At 40.9% G+C, this 23,368-nt stretch overlaps 1 protein-coding gene across 1 annotated transcript in view; it reads left to right on the top strand.

The window, feature by feature from the left end:
- ABCD3 (ATP binding cassette subfamily D member 3) overlaps positions 1-23,368 on the top strand; it is a 67,372-nt gene that overhangs the window by 31,118 nt on the left and 12,886 nt on the right. The window contains exons 3-10 of the mRNA XM_074961296.1: positions 5,045-5,143; positions 6,952-7,040; positions 10,220-10,289; positions 11,349-11,446; positions 11,670-11,793; positions 14,889-14,945; positions 18,887-19,029; positions 19,393-19,462. Coding sequence (XP_074817397.1) covers positions 5,045-5,143; positions 6,952-7,040; positions 10,220-10,289; positions 11,349-11,446; positions 11,670-11,793; positions 14,889-14,945; positions 18,887-19,029; positions 19,393-19,462 — 750 coding nt within the window. The remainder of the gene's footprint in view (positions 1-5,044; positions 5,144-6,951; positions 7,041-10,219; positions 10,290-11,348; positions 11,447-11,669; positions 11,794-14,888; positions 14,946-18,886; positions 19,030-19,392; positions 19,463-23,368) is intronic.

The raw sequence follows: 23,368 nt of genomic DNA, 5'->3' as shown, positions 1-23,368 counted from the left end.
TCTGTACCCTAGAGTTCAGAGTGGGGGAGGAACCTTGACACACTGTAATCAGTGTTCCCTTTAATTTTTCCCACCTACGTGCGGAATGAATTTTGTTACGTGCACCAATATGGAGGTGATGTATTGGTGCATGTAACAAAATTCACGTGGTGGGGGTGGGGCCCAGGGGTTTGGAGTGTGGGAAGGGAGCTCAGGGCTGGGGCAGAGGGTTGGGTGCAAGGGGTAAGGGCTCTGGCTGGGGGTGTGGGCTCTGGGGTGGGGCCAGGAATGAGGGGCTTGGGTTGTAGGAGGATGGTCTGGGGCTACGGCAGGGAGAGAGGACTCTCCCAGCTCTCTCTCACCGCAGAAGCACCTGGGCCGGGGGCAGGAGAGGCGCCTCTCCCCGCTGTGGCAGTGCTGGGGCTGCAGGATAGGCGCCCCTTCCTCGGCCACAGCAGGTTGGGGGCCAGGCTAGGTTGGGGCCAAGGGAGGGGTGCTGCTCCCCCGTCCGGTCCCTGGGTGGGTTCCCTGAGTGCCTGCGTGGCGCTAAATAGGCTGAGAACTTAGGTTGTAATAGTTTCCAGAACAATTAAGCAGCATTGCACAAAAAGCAATTTTTTCATATAATTTCTGCAACATGGTCCTAGGCCGGTGTACAGTAGAGAAATTTATCATGCTAAAAAGTGTTTATTGGCTCTGGCCTGTTTGTAATGTGTTCTGCGTCCACTAGTAAATGTTCTCAAACAGTTTAATAAATGTGCTAAATACCATTTGGACTGTACTTGCTTACAGCAGGGCTGAATACAATGCGTGAACCATTGTCAGTGATGGTATAGACACAGGCTACCTGAAGTTCAAGTAACCCTCTTAATACTTCAGTGCACAGCTATTTTTTTGAAATCTCCAGAATGTCCTGTTTCTGGAAACTGTGTTGGGAACTGTGGGATGGGTATCCAGAGCAGGTTGCAAGTGGAACAGTTTAGATCCATGCTAGTGTGGATGTGATGCAAACCTGCAAGAGCTGTTATAAACACAACAAACTGTATGCCATGAGTTCAGTTATAAACTGTTGAATTCTAGAGAGCAGAGAAGGCCTGAGAGTTTGGTCAAGCCAGTGGTCCAAGATAAATGTTCATTGCTAGAATTTCTTGTGGCCTAATCTGTTGTCTGTCCACTGCATTTGTAAGCCATGATCCTGCAAACATTTGAGTTCATGTTTAAATTTATGCACCACAGTACCCCCATTGATTTCAGTGGGATATCTTGCATATAAGAGTGTGCAGAATTGGGGCCTTACTGTTACTATATTTGCTTGATTTTTAGATAGATTTGCTGCTAATTTAAATTTACCAAAGGAAATTGAAGCAGATATTTATGAAGTCGTTGGAAGGTGAACTATCTCCAGTTCAACAGGTTAATCGTTAATATTTGTAGGATTTTCTTGCCATGTTGTATTAGGAGGAGAACATCACCAGACAGACATTTAAATTGATTTATTTAACTAAAACAACATTATGTATTCTGGATTTTTTTTCTTCAACAGCAAACATATAATATTTTAACAAAACAAACATGAATTTTTTAAATTTAGTTAAACATTCAAGTTTTTTAAAATCAGGTTTGGTTTTGTTAAAATTGTTTTTAACTAAAATAGTTAAATGAAATTTTTCAAAAAAAAAACACAAAAATTAAACTGTCAGCCAGGTCAATGTGAGAAACATAAAATATTGGCTTCTGCAGCTAACTTAGTTGTCTTCACCTTCATTTTCCTGTTTGTTCATAGTTGGAAAAGAAAAACAAGCTTTCCTGCTTTTTCAGGTCCCAAACGCTTTCTCAGTTTGGAATGAATTAGTCCAAAAGCAAATATTCTTTCTACACTGGCAGAAGAAGCTACTGCTGTTAAAAGTGAGATTATCATTCAACAGTCTCTGAATCCAAGTGCTTAAGTGACTTCCACTGGTGTGACTTTCTTTAAAACATCATCAGCAAACATATATTTCTTGTATGGTTCCCCCTTAGCTCTGAAGTTTACTATAGTTGGCATTGTGGAGGGATGATTGCTGGATGTCCATGTCATAGCCAACTCCTCTTCTTCAGCAGTTAAGGTTTGACCGTGGTACCGAGTATTGAGAATATTTGCAAGAAAACTATCTGAAGATAGTGCTTGTCCCGTTCGTTTTTTTTTTAATGCTTGTAATTTAACTCTGTCATTGCATATTTCTCTTTTTAAGATCTCACTCAGTTCCTTCCAAATTTCAACAGCATCAGCAATAAAACAGCTATTTCCCTGCATTTTGTTCAACGCTACAGAAATAGGCTTCAGCATGTGAGGGAACTTTGGCCATCTATTTTTTCACAATTTTGTTCACGAACTGTCATCTGAGTAGGCCAGTTCTTGATACAGTGCTCAGAACAGTCCACTACTGAGTTCCATCGCATGTCTTGTGGGAGAGTTAGCTTGGTTCCTCCCGCTTTTTTCAGAGCAGCTGCTGCAAAGTGGTTGTTACGGAAGTATTTTGCAATTTCAACAACAACAGCCTTTATTTCTGGAACACTGAAGTCTTTGGTTAGGAGGTGCATCAAATGAGCACTGCAACCTTATGTTGTTAGCTTGGGACTCTCTTCTGAATAATTTCGTCTCATCTTGGATACATTTGCAGTATTGTCTGTGACCAAGCTGTGTACTAGACATTTGAATTTTTTTTCACAGTTATAGCTTTTACTGCTGCTACTTGTAAGTATTCTGCTGTGTGTGCATTTACTGATGTATCAATTGTTTCTGTAAAGAAGACATTCCCTTCTTCTGTTGTCACACAAGCACATACAACAGGATCAGTGTGGACATTGCTCCACTCATCAAGACTCAGGTTAACAATTTTACCCTCTAGACCTTTTGCACACTGCTCAATTTCTCTTTATCCAGCAATTTGCCTGCGACATCTATTCTGTTGAGTGGACTGTATCCTCGTCTTAATGACTGTACCATATTAATGAAGTGTGGGTTCTCAATCATCCGGAAAGGAGAGTTTGTTGCATAAACAAACAGGGCAATTTTTTCACCAGTTACCTATTTTTCCTGCCATTGTAGGTTTTTCATTCTAGTGAGAGAATGGTATGGTAGATCTCAAATCAATGAAGGCTATGCTCAGAAAGACCTCAAGACTTCTAGAATGTGCTGCTCGAACAGTTACACTTTTGTTTCTGCTGCCTGTCCCTCCCTTCTCACATTTATCTCCAGACTTCTTGTCCAGATCTATTCTGCCCCCAACAATCTTCTATTCATTGAACTTTCTGAAACTTTGCACTTTTAGAAAGAGGTAAGGGATTGACTGTGTACACAAATTTGCAGAGGGACGATAGGGTTGAGGTCTGTTATTTCTCACCTCTATAATTTATTTATTTAAAAACATTTTTGCTGTTAACAACATGTTATCTCTGGAGACACAAATCCACAGTTTGAGAACTGCAAAACTAAGCATGGTATCTTATGGTATCTTCTAGACTGAGCACTGAGTTTCATTGGGTAGATAAAAAGATTAACCTAAATCTATACAGAAGCCCCTGGAACCCCATAAAATTGGGTCCCTAATCCATGAACTATTGGAACTCATTTACAAAACTTTTCTTAAACATTACATGAATATATTCTCATACTATAGAATTAGAATTTATAATCCCTATTCCATAAGGAGATATCTTTGAGCTATAACATATCTTAATTAAAACTATCTTTAGACAGGTTTTTTCCTCAAAGGATTTTATCAAAAAAATCTGGTTTAAATTAAAAAAATGCGATTTTTTTTTTTGACTTTTAAAAAAAAATCATTGATTTTTATCCACCTTGGACAAACCTAATTTTTACTCAGTTCTGATGAGTCTTAAAATGAGCCTTTTGTCAATATCTCTTGGTCTATATCATCTGTTTTAAGGTAACTTAAAATATAGGTAAACTGATCTGATGCTAACGGAGCCCAGTGTGGAAGATTACCGTATATACTCAATCATAAGCCAGTTCATATATAAGCTGACACCCCCCCACACACCCCCCTCCCCCAAGATGGATAAGTAAAAATGGAAAATTTTTATGACCCATTCATAAGACGACCCTATAATTCCAGGGTCGGCAAACTTTGGCTCCCAGGCCATCAGGATAAGCCGCTGGTGGGCCGAGATGGTTTGTTTACCTCGAGCATCTGTAGACACAGAGGTAAACCTAAGTAAACAAAGTGTCCTAGCGCGCCAGCTGCTTACCCTGACAGGCCAGGACAGCAACTGGTGGGGAAATTTTTTGGGGGGGGGGAGAAGTTGGTGGTCAGGGGAGTAACCCCTGTGACCACCCCCCACATGACCCCATCCCATCCCTTCCCAACTTATCTGGGGAGGGCCAGGAGAGGATGTGTCTGGCCTGGCTGGAGCTGCTCCAGCAGGCTGGGCAGCGCTGCTGCAGCCTGCTCCGGTGGGCCAGACCGGGCAGTGCGGCTGCAGCATGTTCCCTGTGGGCTGGGCGGCACGGCTGCAGCCTGCTCTGGTGGGCAGGGCCGAGTGGCACGGCTGCAGCCTGCCAGCCCCGCAGCTGAAGCTGCTTTTGGAGGCTGGGGGGAAAGCAGAGTGGCCAGAAGCGGAAAGACTCTGGCCCCGCCTCTTCCCTTCTGGCTCTGCTGGCTGTGCTGCCTATCCTTGCTCCCTTTGTTGGGTGGAGGGGCTGTGTCCCACCTCTCCCTCTCTATACCCGTTCATAAGCCGACCCCCTTCTCTGATGCTTCCCTTTTTTACTAAAAAAATTCGGCTTATGAACGAGTATATACTGGTCTGCATTGCTTGTATCTATCTAGTTTAGTTTTTTATAACTCTTAATGTAACTAAGTATTGAACTACAATTTTATAAATCATGGCATGTAATTAAGGTATGTTGTAACATACTTTAATTACAGAGAAATGTCAAGATACCGCACAAGGCAACTGTTCATAATGTGGATACTACCTTTTCCCTATCTGCTTGTTGTAACAATTTAACTGAACACAAAAGACCTAAATTTTCTTGTCTCATGTTGTCCATGCTATGCAGAAAGAAGGGAAAAAAGAGCGAGCAGTCGTGGACAGAGTGTTCGTTGCAAGAATATGTCGAATCCTGAAAATAATGGTCCCTAGAACATTTTGTAAAGAGGTAAGCATTGCCATCCAGTTACAAATAAAAATGATCAAACTTCTTCTTAGTCATATAGCTTTTTTTTTTGTAATCATAGCTCTGAAAACATAAATACATTGTTCTCTTACTTGTACTAGACTAGAAAAATAGCATGTCACTAGTGGCACATTAAAAAACCATTATTTTTTATTAAATTTTAGAAATTGAAGTTCACAAGTAGATAATTTTAAAATTAAATAGTTATCTAGTCTGACTGTTATAACATAGGCCATGGAACTTTGCTTAGTAATTCCTGAATTGAGCCCAGTAACTTGTGGTTGAGCTGTAGAGTATCTTTTAGAAGGACAGCTAGTGCTGATTTACTATATATGATGGAGAATTGATTACCTTTCTTGGCAATTTCTTCCAGAGGTTAATAACCATCACTGTGAATCGTGATTTAGCTTTTGGGGGCCAAGTTCCGCCTACTAGAGAGCCATTTTGGCCAAAATCAATGAATGTCTTCCTAGGAAAACTGCTCAGGCTGCAGTTTTTTGCAAGATAAAATTCTTTGCTGTATGCACCAACCGGGGGTCTCCATAAACCAAACTCGTATATTCTGTAAGCATCTGAAGATATTTTTGGAATGGAAGAATCAGTTGAACTCTGAACGAAAGTTCTGATGTACGGGCATTAGAGGCTCATTACAGATTGCATTGTTTGGCTTTCTAGGCTGAAAAGTTGCCCCTAAATGCTTAAATTTGGTACATAAGCTTGTTCCTTGACATGTCTACGCTTTCTCTCCATTTGTTAGAATACTTGTCATGTGTGGTGTACAGTTTTCAGTGGTTTATATGTAAGGCTCCGTGGATTCCGTCACCTACATGACTTCTGCAGCAGCCCAGTGTGGCTGTTCCAGGAGCCCCCTGCGCAGCTCGGACAGCCCATGGGCCAGGCACACTGGCTGCTGCTGGGGCAGTCTCGGGCCCCCAGCAGTAGGAGTTTGGGTGGGAGGGGGGCTCAGGGCTGGGGATTGGAGTGCAGGTCAGTGGTTACATGGGGGGGATCCCTGGAAGGGTGACAGGAACTCCCCTCCGTCAGCTCCTAGCTCCGCCCGCAGGCCCTGCCCCCGCAGCTCCCATTGGCCGTGGCTCCCAGCGAATGGGAGCTGCAGAACTGGGGCTTGGGGCACAGCGGAGGCAGCAAGTGGAGCTACGAGCTGGGGTTGCCGTTTTTCCCAGGATCTGGGTAGGAAACCTGCCCCAGCCTCACCAACCCGCCTCCCCCAGCACCTGCGGTGCCACCCTGGGTTGCACCCCCCCGAGCACCTGCAGCCCCTCCCCGGGCTGCGTCCCCCTCCCCGGCATCCACAATGCCCCCCGGGCCGCGTCCCCCTCCCCGGCACCTGTGCCTCCCCAAGCACCCATGTTGCCCCCCCCTCCCCCAATACTCAGGCCTCCCCTGAGCCACCCTTCCCCCCAGTTTTAGTCAGGGGTATACAGTAAAAGTCACGGACCATGAATTTTGGTTTCCTGTCCATGACTTTTACTAAAAATACCTGTGACTAAAACATAGCCATAGGTATATGTAATAAACCATAGCAGCTTTTAGAATGCAGAAAAGTTACCTCTTCTACAAAAGAGATCTTCCTGATAACAAGTGTAGTAATGGACTTTTGTTGTAGAAAACATTACATATTAGAATCTGTCCTATAAAGTAAGCAAAGTGTTTCCCTTAAAAAGGAGAGGAAGATTTCTACTGTCCTGATAATTTTCCATTAGGTAAACTTTTAATTTTGTGTTGTCATTACTAAACATTAATTATTTGCTTTGCTTGTTTTGTATTAGACAGGTTATTTGGTACTTATTGCCGTTATGCTGATAGTGCGCACATATTGTGATATTTGGATGATTCAAAATGGAACAGTCATTGAAAGGTACCTGTAAATTATTTAAGTAGCTGCTTCTAAATATTGTCTTGTTTCTCATGTGAAATGATATTGTGATGATAGGTTCTGTGATAAATATGAAATGTCTAAGCCAAATAATATGAAATGACATGATATATGAACATCTGCAATACTGATTAAATGGTGATATTTTAAAAAGAAAAACATAAAACTACACTTATAGAATCCTACAAATGTAGGACTGGAAGGGACCTTGAGAGGTCATCTAGTCCAGCCCCCCTGTGCTGAGGCAGGGCAAGGACACCTAGACAGGTGTTTGTCTAATCTTTCCTTCAGAGCCTCCAGCTAGGGTGATTCCAATCTGTCTTGGTAGCCTAGTCCAGTGCTTAGGTATCATTACAGTTGGAAAGTTTTTCCTAATATTTAACCTAAGGCCATGTCTCTGCTACCAGTTATGTCGGCAAAATTTATGTTGCTCAGGGGTGTGACATAGCTACCACCGCTCATTTAGGTGGGTTTATGATGTCGACTGGAGTGCTCTCTCCCATTGGCATAGAGCGGCTATATGAGCAATCTTACACTGGCGCAGCTGCATTGGTACAGCTGCACTGCTGTAAATTCGCTAGTGTAGGCCTAAACCTCCCTTGCTGCAAATTAAGCTGATTACTTCTTGTCCTACCTTCAGTCGATGTGGAGAATAATTGATCACCATCCTCCTTATAACAGCTCTTAACATATTTGAAGACTGGTAGGTCCCCCCCCGTCTTCTTTTCTCGAGTAAACATGTCCCCTTTTTTTAACCTTTCCTCATAAGTCAGGTTTTTCTAAACCTCTTATCATTTTTATTGCTCTCCTCTGGACACACTCTCACTTTCCTTAAGGATGGTACCCAGAGTTGGACTCAGTACTCCAATTGAGGCCTCACCAGCACTGAGTAGAATGGGACAATTACTTGATGTGTCTTACATACAACTCTGTTAATACATCCCAGAGTATTAGCCTTTTCTGAAACTGCATCACATTGTTCTCACTCATTCAACCTGTGATCCACTGCAGCCCCGAGATCCTTTTTCAGCAGTACTATCACCTAGCCTGTTATTCCTAATTTTGTAGTTGTGCTTTTTATTTTTTTTTTCTTCCTCAGTATAATACTTCACACTTGTCTTTATTGAATTTCATCTTGTTGGTTTCAGACCAGTTCTCCAATTTGTCAAAGTTGTTTTAATTTCTAATCCAATCTAGTCTTCTAAAGTTCTAGGAACCCCTCCCTGCTTTTGCCACTAATTTTGTAAGCATACTCTCCACTCAGTTATCCAAGAAATTGATAAAAATATTGAATAGTACTAGACCCAGCACAGACCGTGTTGGACTCCCACTGTATATGTCCTCCCCCCCCCCCCCCCTTAACTTGTGGGGTGGAAAGAGGATTTGATTTTTTTTTAAATCTGAGTTACATGATTCTAAAGTGGGATGCATTTTTTTAAATTGAAGTTAGCTCTTTCATACTGTAGATATCAGTCATTCTTTCTTGTTTCGTGGATATTGGTGTCTTTGAGGGCACTATCAGCTCATGAGATAGAAATTAACTGTTCCTACAGAGAGCAATCCAGAATGCACTACTGCCGTAGTGTTCCCTATAGTAGATGAAAAAGTCAATTTTCCCGTTGCAGTTGTGCAGTAATGTATTTTACAGTGCTTTTGACCTGTGTAATTATGCAGTCATTAAAGCAACATTATTTTCTATGTTATCCACGACCACTGAAGGCAGGACAAGAAGTAATGGGCTTAACATGCAGCAAGGAAGATTTAGGTTAGATATTAGGAAAAACTTTCTAACTATAAGCATAGTTAAGCTCTGAAATAGGCTTCCAAGGAGGCATGGAATCCCCATCATTGGAGGTTCTTAAGAAAAGGTTGAACACGCACCTGTCAGAGATGGTCTAGGTTTACTTGGTCTTGCCTCATTGCAGGAGGCTAGACTTGAGGACTTCTTGAGGTCCCTTCCAGCCTTACGTTTCTATGGTTCTATAATCGGAAATATATATACAGTTGTTGAATTATGTACAATTTTATTTTTCTTGCAGTGCAATCGTAAGTAAGAAATTCTTTTTACATTTATAGCTTCAATCCCACTTGGTAAATAGTTGTTGAAAATAGTAGCATGCACATACTCTACTGATGCTAAATATTTCATAACTGATGCAGTACTGAAGCAATTTGCTTTTCATCTCAAAGAAGTTTTTGCCATAATAGATTTATTTTGAACAATTTCAGCTAATTTTTAAAAAAAAATCTCCATTGCTCCTATGTTTTCATATTTGTTTTTGCTTCAAAATATGTGTTTACTGTGGTATTTAAATTAAATGGTGGTGTTGATTCTTCCTTCTTGCCTGCCATCTCTCTGAAAATAAAAATCTATACTTAGTCTTTCTCAACAAACAGACGAAGAAAAATTAAATCTTGATTCTAAATGTAGGCTAACTGCTTGCCTAAAAATAAATTTACAATTCCCCACCCACCCATTTTAATGGATTGACAGATGGTCCTACTCAGTCTCCTTACACCATGTTCTGATATGGTTGCAAGTACTCATTCTCTTTTCCTGTCCATTTGTTTTCTCACATCTCATCTTCTCTGTTGTGTTTTTCTTTGTTTCTCTTCTGTGTATTCTCCCCCCCTCCTTTCTTATTCCTCTTTTTCTTTTACATATTTTGCTAACTTTTTCCACTTTGCACCTTCCTTCCTCCCCCCCCCCCCCCCCCCCCCCCCCCCCGAAGGCTGTATGCTGCTGGGGTGAGTAGTGTCCATTTGTTACCCAAGGTTACTAAGTAGTGTCCATTTGTTACCCAAGGTTACTAAGTAGTGTCCATTTGTTACCCAAGGTTACTAGGTTACTGCCATGGGAGCAGAGAAGAGTCTATGTGAGCTCCTCCTGTAGCCTCTAATGTTAGGGGTCACAACAAGAACAAGGAGAGAAGGCAGGTGGCTTTCAGTGAGCCACCTTCCACTTTACCTGACGTTGTTGTTGATACAACAGTTGGTACTACAGTTTTCCAAAGTGATCCTTTCTTATACCCTGTTACCTCTGCCCTCCTGAGCTAGTCAGGATCACCCATCTGCCCTCCCCGGGGAAACACTGGTGTGTGTGTGTGTGTGTGGTACTTGCTTTCTCTCACAACTAATATGTAGCATGTGGTGGTTTGCAGTGCTATCATTGGTCGCAGCAGAAAAGATTTCAAGAGGTACTTGTTCAACTTCATCGCTGCCATGCCTGCTGTAAGTGCTTTTTTTTTTTTTTTTTTTTGTTAAAAGTGATTTAAAATATACATTCAGAAATCATGAAGAGATTCCAAATGAATTTCTCAGAACTTTTAAAAGTAAACTGTTTTTAGAATGGGTGGTTTGATTTCACTTTCTGGTTGTAAGAAGTAGGGAAATATTTGAGTGCAAGTTCCTCTATTGGCTGCCTATTGATACAGCAGAATTGTCTTGCCCTTAATTAAACTTTTAGACTGCTAGGTTTGTCTGTTGGAATTGATGAGTAATTTAAAATCCCTGTTGCCAATTGACGACAATAAGTTGTCAAGGTTTGTGATCAGGTAACTACTGGTATTTAAATAATTAGTTTTTGTTTTTCAAGCAGATTCAAAATAAAGGTAAGATTTTTCACATTAACCATCTTTCAAAACACATAGTGTTTTTAACATTCAGGGGTTTTTTAAAGTGACTTACAGCCTGTTCATATCTCCTAGGAATGCTAAAACAAATTGTTCTGGAAATAAACCCAGCACATTAAGGGGAATGATTCTCACTGATTAAAGAAAAATGCAACCAAATTTTAAAATAGGCCAGAAAACAAGCTGATACAATTTTAAAGGTAGGGTGTGGGGCTGAGATGGTAAATACATTCTAAAACTGCTTATGAGAGTTAAATGTTTGGTTGTAACAGAGTTCTACGCTAAATCTATTGACACAATAAGACCAGTTTTAACTTTTATCAATACTATAGTATGTACTGTTAGTACTCATTTGATGATCCAAAGCTTTTTAAAATTGAAATAGAAATATAGGCCATGATACCTGCAAATAATTATGCACTTGCTTGACTTTAAGTACGTGAATGGTGTCATTGACTTAAATGAGACTACTTCGATGTTTTAGACATTTGCAAGATCTGGGTCTTAGTTAATTTAAATCAATTTGTGTACAAAGTCTGACTAGGTAAAATTGTGTTTTGAACTTTCACCAATGTAAGCAAGCAATTTGCATGATATATTTAATCCAACTGTTTTTGGTTTGTTTGTATTAACTTGTATTACTATTATTTATTCCTAGATCTCCCTGGTAAATAACTTTTTGAAGTATGGGCTAAATGAACTTAAACTTTGCTTCCGAGTAAGACTCACAAAATACCTCTATGAGGAATATTTACAGTAAGTCATAACTTTTTTAATGCTTAAAATATTAAAAGTGCGGTGTAATGTATCAACTGTAAAATAAATCCAAGTAAATATCAAATAAGAGATGGGATAGTTTGTGGAGTTTATAAATGTTCCGAAGTGGCTTTCAGCTACTCATTTAATACTACTTGAATCATTGATTCATTTTAGGTAAAACATAGCAAGTTTCTCAATCACTGTTTTGTTGATGTTTTAGGGCATATACGTATTACAAAATGGGAAATCTGGACAACAGAATAGCTAATCCAGATCAACTGCTCACACAGGATGTGGAAAAATTCTGTAACAGTGTAGTGGACCTCTACTCAAACCTTAGTAAGGTGAGTTCCTTTAATAAAACTTTAATCTTTTATTAATAGTTGTCATTTGGAATCATTAAACACTGTGCAAACATTTACAAGTGTCAAGGAATACAAATAGCATTGAATAAATGTATGGGTGATAAATCTTGTCAGAGTTTAGGAAGATCACTTTCATTTATGAATTATTGTATAGGATTGAGTCCACTTTATATTTAGTGAGTTCATTTCGGTCAGAGTTATGTGAGGGAAATATTTTTCCTTACACAATGGTCTTTTTCCTTATTTGATATTTTTTTTTTTCCCCTTCCATGCTCCTTCCACAAACAGTAATTTTTCCTTTGGTTTTCTTTTAATATTCACCATTTTGAGAAGGTTGTGAGAGCACAGTCTTTTGTCAATTATTTAGTTTTCAAGGGAAAGAAAATTCTCATTCTTATTTGTCTTTTCTCTTTGATTTTAATATGTGAGTGGTTTGTGTTTCAGTGGTGGGGAGGGGTGAAATGAATAAAGAAATGCCCTCTTTACTTAATGGTTTCAGGTGTGTTTCCTAACTTGGGAGCAGGGAAGCAAAAGTGCCTATCCTGAAGGCAGTTTTGTAATTTAGTGGAGGAGTTTTTTTTATCGAAGTGACTAGAAGTTGGCTCTATGTACAGAAGTAATTGGGTGGGTAAGTGAGCAGAGCTAGCAGGTTTAAAAATACTTATTAGGATGACTTTCTGTCCTTGAAATTACTCCTGCATGAAAGTTTGGTTGGACAATGCTAGATTTGTTGTGAATATAAACCTAATGCTTCACAATTTTATAATAGTGGCATCTAGTGGGGCATGTTTCATTGAGACTTGGTTGGATGAAGCAAGAGACTTTCACAAAATTGAAGATCAACAGAAAAATGTCTATGAAACAGATATTTTTCTTTAAAGGAACCAGTTTAATTTTATAGAAGAATATTCCCTTGCAGTATTTCAGTCCAAATATTAGAAAATGACTATAGATTAAAATGAAATATTCTTGTATATGGAATAGGTCATACAATAGGTCAGTGGTCTCCAACCTTTTTATACGCAAGATCACTTTTTGAATTTAAGGGTAATCCAGGATCTACCCAGTCCCTTCCCCGAAGCCGCTTGCCCCTAACACTCCCCCCGTCACTCGCTCTCCCCTGCCCTCACTCACTTTCACTGGGCTGGGGCAAGGGGTTGGGGTTCAGGAGGTGGTGTGGGCTCTGGGTTGGGGCTGAGGGGTTCACAGTGTGGGAGGGGGCTCTGGGCTGAGCCTGGGGCAGGGGGTTGGGGTGCAAGCTCTGGGAGGGAGTTAGGGTGGAGGAGGGGGCTCTGGGCTTTGGCAGAGTGTTGGGGTGCAGGAGGGGGTTTGGGGTGTCGGCTCTGAGGGGGGGGAAGGGCGGCAGAGCAGCGCTGGCCACTTCTGGGAGTGGCGTGGGGCCGGGGCAGGCAGGGATCCTGCCACTGTGGCAGCCCCGCTGCACTGCCGGAGATCATGTTCGACTGGGAGAGTCTCTAGGATCGACCAGTTGGTGACCACTGCAGTCGGTGTTCATTGCACTCTATTTTTTTATAGGCAAATACAAACACAGCCTTTGTCCTATGACATTTACTTGCTTGACCAAACTGAGTAAGATATACAAAGTAAACAAAAGATGTTGAAAAGATTTTGAAAATTGTTTCATGAGTGGTATTGGTAACAAAAACTAAAACTATTAGATATGTTTTCTTTTGTAAGAAAGAAGGAGAGTCACACAATTGATATATCTCTTCTTAAGATGTAGTTACCATGAGGTATGTTTCTATGGTTCCTGCTTTTAAGATATTGGTGTTTATCGCATAACGTGTACTCCTCTATTTCTTTAAGCAGACACAGGTGGATAAGAGCATTCTGAGGGATACACAAATTACTGTAACCCTGTACGAGCAATTTTACATTGAATATGTATACAATCTCTGATGTAATATACGGCACTTTGAAAACATGCACTGGAATAAGAAATGCTTTTCCTGGTATGATCCATCAGACTTGTGAGATTAGAAAAACTCTATAGCTTTCATTTAGGTGTTAAAGATGAATATTAATAAAATAAATCAGAACATCATGAGAAAACAGTGACTTTTCCCCCATAGTGTTCTAAAGTACATTGGAAACCTGTTGAAAGTTACATTTTTTAAGTTCTTGTTTTCACAACTCAATACCTGTGATCCATTAAAAAACAAACAAACAAAGCCACCCATCAGTTAGATCAACTTATAGTATTTGTAATGTTTTAAACTGCCATAAGTTAGTAAAAAAATTTTTTTTAACATATTTTGATCAACAAATAACCCCTTTCAGTATGGCTTCTATCTCCCATAACAACTGTCTGACCACCATTAGGACACACCTCACAAGGGTGAAATCCTTCCGTCTGGTATATTACTGTGCCAGGGAGACCATTTTATGCTTGTGCAAGCAGCCAGCCAGGATGAATTCAGAGAGCACAAATGTGTTAGGTGATACACCTAGCTAGTATGTTGGGGATGTGAACTACATCTCCAAAAGGGAGGGCTTTCAGATTAAGGGCCAGTCTAGTATGTAGTAACTAGCATCCAAAATTGCAGTTGAGTTGCTGCAACTCAGAGAAGTGATAAACTGCATCAGGAGTGTCATGACAATCTGGTGTCATCCTGCCCTTTAAAGTTGAATGTCCCTTGTGCCATATGCATGGCCAGCTGTATGCTGTCACTCCTCATTCCAGACTATCCCCACTCTGCATGATTGTTTCTAGAAAGGCTAGGATTTAGCCCTGTGTTGTTCAGTTTAACAAGCTTAAACCAAATTGAGAGGTATAATTTTTTTAATGTACTCTGCAGGGTGTGTGACGATTAGTATTAAGCACACATGATGCCATTTTCAATTGCTGAGCAAAATATGTAGCCTAAATTATCAGGCTGTCTGGAATGTTGCTTTTTGTTTCAGCATTTTGTTTAATTATGGAATGTAAACTTTTATAAAGTTATGTTAACTGAAGTATGTACCCGATTAATATGCTACAAAATCTGATTATTTGACTCTTTATATCCATGTTTTCTTCTGTGTCTTCTAATACTAACTTTTTTCTGTTGCAGCCATTTTTGGATATAGTTTTGTATATCTTCAAGCTGACAAATGCCATAGGAGCTCAGGTAAATCTATTTTAAAAAAAAATTTACGATGCTTGAAATCTTTCAGTGTCTTGGCTGTTGTATCCATTTGGAGATTGATGAAAATCATACTTAGCTACTTTTAAATATACTGTATTCTTTCAAAAAATGGACATCTGTTTTCATATTAGTTATGAAGTGCCATAAAAGCTCACTATTTTGAAGGAAACAAAATAAAAAACCTGATATCTGAGAATTTGGAGACTTTCAAGAGAACAGATGACTTCTAGAAAGACCTGCAGGTTCTTAGTTTCCTTTCATCAGTTGTACAAAAGGCTTTCATCAGTTGTGCAGTACCTTTTCTAGCTGGATTATGTCTTGTACCACAGTTGTTTACACTCTACAAAAACATATTTCCTATCTCTATAAAACCTACTACACCAAAGGGGAGCTGTTTGTTGTACAGGATTTGGGACAGAAGACAGAAATGTGAGAAGCAACATCTTAGACTTAATATAAAATTTAAGAGTCATTACAAGCTCTTTTTAAATTATTTGCTTTATCTTCTCAGGGGGGAAAAAAATCCTCATACAGGCGTTTTGTGTCTAATTCTTGCTTCATTACTATTTGCTAGTCTTACCTCTGTTCATGAGTTGTAGAAAGATAAAAGAAGTTATGCTTTACAGTGGGAGCCTAATTTTCTTTCAAGGAGTACTCCTTCAGCACACATCACACTTTCTTTTCCCCTGGATAAATGTTGCTTACTGATTTCCCATAATTTCACATTGAAGACTGCACCAGAGAATTCATAGTAGGGTCTATGTCTGTGCCTCAAGAGGGAGGAATGTATGGGGTTGTCTTAGAAACTACAGGTGACCTGCATAATTATTAAACTTCAGGATTGTAGAACATGTGATAGTCTCAAGTTTCTAGTAGGAGAGTTTCTTCTCAGTTACATCTGAGAGAGCACATATATTTCTCTGTATTTAGAATAGCAAATGATATCATCTTGGATTCCACTATGCAACTGCTTTCAGTGTTGCCTTGTTAACAGGGAATGCTGTGTACTGTACTTTTGCTATATGAAGGAAATGGAAGTTTTTTCTTTGTTTAGGGTAACTGTTTGAGTGGTGCTAAAGTTGTAGTAAACCTATGTGACGATGCTGCCCGTGGGAACCAGCTGAGGTCACTCAATTAGGGTGAACTGCAAACAAAACGGGGCAGACAAACCCCAAAAGCTGGTGGATATTTCAATACTTAGATATACCAAGCCAGCACAAAACAGCTTCTATAGTACCTCACTGGTTACTCAGAAGTCCAAACAACGCAGTTCCCTTAAAGTACCCAGCCTCAAGCCTCCTTCAGGACACACAGTCGGATATGATGATGATTACTGAAAATCTTATCTCATCATATAAAAGAAAAGGTTCTTCCAATCCCAAAGGATCAGCCACACACCCAGGTCCAGTTACACCTCTACCCCGATATAACGCAGTCCTCGGGAGCCAAAAAAATCTTACCACGTTATTGGTGAAACTGCGTTATATCGAACTTGCTTTGGCCTCAAGCATTTCCGTTATTAATAGTCACTTCCCACCCCCTGACTGACCGCTCAGAACCCCCAACCAATCCAAACCCCACCCCCACCCCCGGCTCCCTGTCCCCTGACTGCCCCGACCCCTATCCACACCCCTGCCCCCTGACAGGCCCCCCAGGACTCCCACGCCCTATCCAACGCCCCCATCCTCTGACCACCCTGCCCCCAGAACCTCCAAAACATCCAACCCCCCTTGCTCCCTGTCCCCTGAAACCCCCCCTCCCCCCGAGACCCTCTGCCCCTTATCCAACCCCTCGGCCCTGGCCTGGCACCCTTAACATGCCGCTCAGACACACTGACGCACTGATCCGCCAGAGTGCACGGCCCCGGCCCCCAGAGCGCTGTATTACTGCGTTATATCCGAATTCGTGTTATATCGGGTCACGTTATATCAGGGTAGAGGTGTATAACTTAGATCTTACCCAAAATACGCGATTATAGCCAATTCTTATTAACTAAGCTAAAATTTATTAAAAAAAGAAAAGAGAGAGTCTTTGTTAAAAGATCAATATACATACAGACTTGAATTCAGTTCTTGAGGTTCAGATACATAGCAGAGATGAGCTTGTAGTTGCCAAAAGTCCTTTTAGAAATAGTCCATAGGTTATAGTCCAATGTCCATATTCAGGGCGACTCCAGTCAGTGACTGGGGATCTCAATCTTTATGGCTTTAAGGTTTCCCCCTCTTGAAACCCAAAGCAGATCTGAGATGAAGAAGGATCGGGTCCCAGGGTTTTTATACATTTCCAGCAGCCTTTTGGCCTGAACAACAGGCTTAACTTTCCTTCTCCTAAACATCATGGCATTTAGCACGGGGTAACTTATCCATTAAACAGTTCAGCTACAGGTTACCACAACCTTCAAAGAGACATATAGACTATAATACTATTTCACTCAAGTGTCTTCATAAATGTTAAAAAAACCAAAGCTATAGCAATAGACAAGACTTGTTTGCTTACATCACAAGACCTGAACAAACATCTACCCTTCTATCTCTAACAATGCAGACTTACATTTCAAAGCTCTAATCATTTACATATCTTCCTAACCTCCTTTAAAGTTTGGCTATGGTTCAGGTCAATCTGTGAGTTAATTAACTCTTTCTGGCCCTGTCACCTTTTAATGAGATTAAATTACACTCATAATGTCATAACCTAAAATTAAAAATCTGTTAAATTAGTAAAATTAGTAAGTATTTTCCAATCTTACAAACTTTGTACATTAACAAAAATGTACAAAAATGTTCAGTTTCCAGCAGCAAGTAACCAGTGTGTGCATTGTTAGGTTTGGAAGAAGGGTAAGCAAGCTAGTTAAGTGGCAAATCTTTTGACGTTGAAAGTTTAACATGTTACATAAGCACCTTTTAAAATGTCCAGGTTCTAGCTTTGAATTGAAATCAGACTTTAATCCTTCCTCATTGTGATGGCATGACTTATACTATTTTTTTCAAAGATTTTGAAGTTGTAAAATTATTGCTTAAAGAAATGCTTATCCGTTTTGGCTGAGTGAAGCAAGGTCCAACACTTGATGGCATTCATCTGCAATGCCATAACTTTGGAATGCTGTGTCCGATCAATTACAAAATTCCACGGAATGTTATAGAAATCTATGGCACGAATTGGAATTGGTGCAAATTGGAATACTATTCCTTGATTTTCAGGAATATCAGGGCCCCCAGACTAATCTCTCTGCCACCCGCAGCTGCTGCCTACATACATCAGAGCAGCAGCAGCTTAATTTGGTGTGTGGGAACAGTGTATGAAGTCTGGATTGCACCAGAAATAAGAGACTTTTAAAGGGAAGGATTATAGGGTGGGAATCAGAGACCTGAGGATGGGTGGGGGAATAACTGTGTGTATGGGTGGGGGAGGGAGCGGGGAGGTAGAATGGGGATCCAGTGTGGATGGGGCAAGAGTGTGAGGGTAGGGGGGAAGCAGCAGGGACTGGAGGGATAGAGCGGTGGAGGGGGAGGAAGCAGGGACTCAAAGAGGACTGGGGTGCTGGTGGTAGTAGGGGAAGCAGGCACCTGGAGGGCACTGGACTTGGTGATCATAGGGGGAAGTGCTCCCCCTAACACACACACACGGGGGTGAGGGGGCATAGAAGCAGGGATCTGGAGAGGGGAAAGCGGGGGGAAGAAATGAGCACCAGGAATGTAGGAAGTGGGAGGAATGTGGGAGACAGTGGTATAGTGGGTAGGGGGACAGGAGTTCCTGAAATAGAGGGGCCGGGGAGGGTGGCACACAGGGAGCTTGGTGGCAGGAGGAATAGAGGGATGCAAGGAGCCTCTGGTGGGTCCAGTGTGCTTGACCTACAGAAGTTACAAGTGTGCAGCTCCTTAGTTCTAGAGTTTTTATAGTCCTATCTTTTTCTTTAATATTCACAGGGTCCAGCTACCATGATGGCCTACTTGATAGTTTCAGGCTTTTTCCTTACACGTCTAAGGAGACCCATTGGCAGGATGACAATTGCTGAACAAAAATATGAAGGGGAGTACAGATTTGTCAATTCACGGCTCATTACAAACAGGTATGGATTTATTTGTTGAATAAATGAAATCTTTGTAGTATTGCAAGGTACTTAGTCAAGTAAATTCTAAAAACATAGTGAATTAATTTTGAGGAAAATGTTTATATTTCTATGTGGACTAATTATTTAATAACTCCTATATCCATTATTTACTCATTTTAAACGGCAAACTGTAGTTGAGATACTATAAAGCTCTGTCCTACAGTTGTCTTGTGGTAATATTGTAAACTCATCTTTGGTGAGAAGGTAATTAAAATGTCTTTTATTAGAGCTTCATTTTTATAGCTAACTTTTTCAGGCTGGTCGCTCTGCAAGGATTGTCTATATTAAAAATTAAATGAATTGTCTTCTTTTTTTTTTTAGTGAAGAAATTGCTTTTTATAATGGGAATTTAAGGGAAAAACAGACGATTCATAAAACCTTTCATAAACTGGTAAGAGAGCATAAAATACTTGATTATAGCTTAAATGCTAAATTTTCACTTAATCAAATTCTAAGGAATATTGTTATGGTGGTTCATAATGCTGAATTTGTGCTAGTCTTTTTGTTTTTGCCTCAGTCCTTCCTTCAGCTGAAAACTGTATTGTGAGGGGGAGAAATCTTACTGCAAAAAGTCTGGCACATATGCACCAAATTAATCGTAGCTTCTTAAAGTACGTCTACACAGGGATAAAAGACCAGCACAGCCACTGCTGGCATGGGTAGGCTGACTCGGGTTGTGGGGCTAAATATTGCTGTGTAGATATTCAGGCTTGGGCTGGAGCCTGAGTTTTGGCACCCTGCAAGGGTGGAGGGTCCTAGAGCTCAGGCTTCTGTCCAAGCTTGGCCGTGCACACAGTGATTTTTTCAACCCCAGAGCCCATGCCCTGCGAGCCCAAGTCATACGACCCAGGCCAGCAGTTGTTTTTTAATTCCTGTGTAGATATACCCTTAGAAATTTAACTCTAAATTTCCTGGATTTCTAATGAGTTTTTTGTTAAACTCTGAACTTCTTAAAAGGTGAAGGTGTTGCTCATTCTTCAAGTTCGAAGATAACCATTACATCACTGATTGATTTAGTTTTTGTGAACACATGAGTGATTGATCAGGCCAATTTGAGTTTTGAACAGTTTGTGACACACTGAACAAGAGATGCTGCTATGGGTTACTTGATTAACAGCGGACATGCTGCTGGTGTGAGGTTTACGCTGCTGGTGCTTCTGCTCTATCTCAGTAGTTCTCTGCTTACAGACTGTAGCTCCAGTATGGATGACACTTTGCCAGGTAGAACAATCATTAGCAAGATCTTCCCATAACTCTGGATCAGTGTTGAAACACCTCAAAGGATAACTAGACTCCTTGTCTTTAAAAAGTTTCTTCTGGTCTCCCTGAGAGCGCTTTCTCTCCTTTAGCTCACCATAAAAGATCATCTTTGGCAGTCGCTCATCTGACATTCTGGTGACTTGGCCTGCCCATCTTATCTGTGACTTCATCAACAGAGTATGGATGCTTGGAATGTCTGCTCACAGGAGAACCTCAGTGTCTGGAACCTTGTCTTGCCATCTTATCCTCATTAGTTTCCTCAGACAACCCACGTGAAAGTGATTCAGCTTCATAGCATGGCATCTGTACACCATCCAGGTTTCTCATGCATACATCAAAGTTGGCAACACAATGGCTTTGTAGACCTTCAGTTTTGTTTGTTGACAAATGCCTCTGCGCTCCCACACATTTGTATGTAGTCTGCCAAAGGCAAATTGCTTTGGCAATTCTGGTGTTGGTTTCATCATTGATGTGAACTGCACGTGACTGTGTACTGCTGAGATAGGTGAACTTGTCCACTGCCTGGAGGATTTGACCATTCACTGTGATAATAGGCTCTACGTAATGCTTTTGTGGTACAGGCTGGTACATCACTTCTGTCGTCTTGATATTTATTGTGAGACCAAAATTGTCACAAGCTGAAGAGAAATAGTCTATACCCTGCTACATGTCAGACTCAGATTTGGCATTCAGGGAACAATCATCAGCAAACAGGAAGGTTACAAACAGTCATTTCCTGTACCTTGGTCTTTGCCGGTAGTCTCCTCAGATTGATGGTATCTGATGCCAATCCTGGTGTCACAGTCACGAAAGGATCTGTAAGCATGGCAGAAAATATCATACTAAAGAGAGTTGGGGCAAGCACACAGCCCTGGTTCACTCGATTGGTGACTGGGAATGGTTCAGATGACTCACTGTCGACAGTCCATAATGGAAGTGAGCATGCCATTATGGAATTGCTGAACCATTGTGATGAATTTCTCTGGGCAACTGAATTTTGCCATGATCTTCCAAAGGCCCTCCCAACTGACTGTATCAAATGCTTTTGTCAGATCAGTGAAAGTCATATACAGGTTGGAGTTCTGTTCCAGGCATTTCTCCTGAAGTTGATGAGCTGCAAACACCATATCTGTGGTCCTGTGACCTTTCCTGAAGCTACATTGACTCTCAGGCAGGAGCCCTTGGTTCAATGTGTTGCACAAAAATTCTGGCGAGAATTTTGCCAGCTATGGACAACAAGGAGGTGCCCTGATAGTTGCTGCAAGATTGTCTGTTGTCTTTCCACTTGTACAAGTGGATGATGGATACATCCTTGTACTCCTGAGATATAGTTCTTTGAGACCATGTTGACTGGAAACCTTCAGTCAATTTCAGAGTCACGTGCAAGTCTTTGCTAATATAGCAGACTTCTGCTAGTATAGCATCTGCACCAGGTACTTTACCAGTTGATAGCAGGTCGCTTTCGCAGTTTCAGATCAGCGTTGGGGGATCAGCAAGAGAGGTTGATATCAGTTGAGGGCTACCAGTCAATTGCCTCCTCACTAATAGGTGATTGTTGATTGAGGATATTGTTAAAATGTTCTGCCCACCTTTCCAGTAGCTTTTCTTTCACAATGAGCAGTGTGGCGCCATTGGCACTCAGTATTGGAGATGTTCCTGATGACCTAGGCCCATAGATTGTCCTCAGAGTATCATAGAAGTTCTTCATGTCATTTGTGTCTGCATAGGACTAAATCTCATCTGCCTTGTTGCTCAGCCATGAGTTTTACATTTCTCTAAGTTTGCAATGGACAATCCTTTTGATGTTTTTAATCCGTGTGTAGAGATACCCTTAGAAATTTAACTCTAAATTTCTTGGATTTCTAATGTTTTATTAAACTCTAAACTTCTTGAAAGGTAGTGTACATTGAAACCACTGATATGTGCCAGCACTTTAGTGGGGTTTGTTTTTGTGTGTGTGTGTAATTTACTACATAAATTAGTTTTAGCACACAGTATGTAAACTTGCAAGACTGCTACTGGCCAAGTGAATGATGATCTCACTAGGGAGGCAAGGTGAGTGAGGTAATATTTTTTAATTGGACCAACTTCTGTTGGTAAGAGACAAACTTTGAAGCAACACAGAGCTTTTCGGGTCCTGTAAAAGATATTACCCCACCTACCTTGTCTCTCTAATATCCTGGGACCAACGTAGTTACAACTACGCTGCAGTCTCACTAGTGTCATACAGAAGATGGCAAGTTTTGGAGCAGTCTTGAGGAATGTGCTATTTTGGACCCTAATGAAAAGATGACGTGCTAACTAACCTCTGTAGTAGCCCCTGTTAGTTAATTGAGTGGCTGCAATGCCAGTTTTGAGAGAGAACATGCATCTCATATTCCATAAAGAATGATAGGTGGTGTATTCAGCAAAGGAATAGGATCAAGTGGGAAATATGAGGGAAGAACTGAAAGCTGTGGACTTTAATTGGCCATACAGAAATGCATGAGGGGTCCACATGCTGGCAAAAGTACATAATTTAATTTTTTCCCTAAAATTCTTGATTAGGCCCTCATCTCCCATCTTGATTACTGTGACACACACACGCCCACCCCCTTTGGACCTTTTTGACACCCATCTTACCTCACTTGGGCCCATTTAAAAACTGCCACTACGACTCTTTCTGGCCTGTCGTTCTGACTGTGGGAACAGCCCCCCAGTCTTTGAATCCATTCACTAATTTTGTTTCCCATAAGACCAAAATTCAGACTATACGTCCTCACCTTGAAGGTTCTTCAACTCTTGTTCCATTACCTATCCACTTTTGTTTCTTGCTGTCTTTGTCATCTTTGTCCTGCCGGTGACATGAGATTTTAATATCTCTGTCCACTTCTCCTATAAACATCTCTACACTTTTTTCCATTCTTCCTCGTAAGTGGTACATCCTCCTTGAATTAGTCTGTGAAACTATTAGTCTTTTCATCAAATGCCTCCACGAGACCCACTTCTGTTGTGACACCTCCAGAAAGGTGAACCAGTTATAGCTAGATGTTTTAGC

The sequence above is a fragment of the Natator depressus genome, chromosome 8, assembly GCF_965152275.1.
Source record: "Natator depressus isolate rNatDep1 chromosome 8, rNatDep2.hap1, whole genome shotgun sequence".
Taxonomy (NCBI): domain Eukaryota; kingdom Metazoa; phylum Chordata; order Testudines; family Cheloniidae; genus Natator; species Natator depressus.
This window is presented reverse-complemented; position numbering and strand designations above follow the sequence as displayed.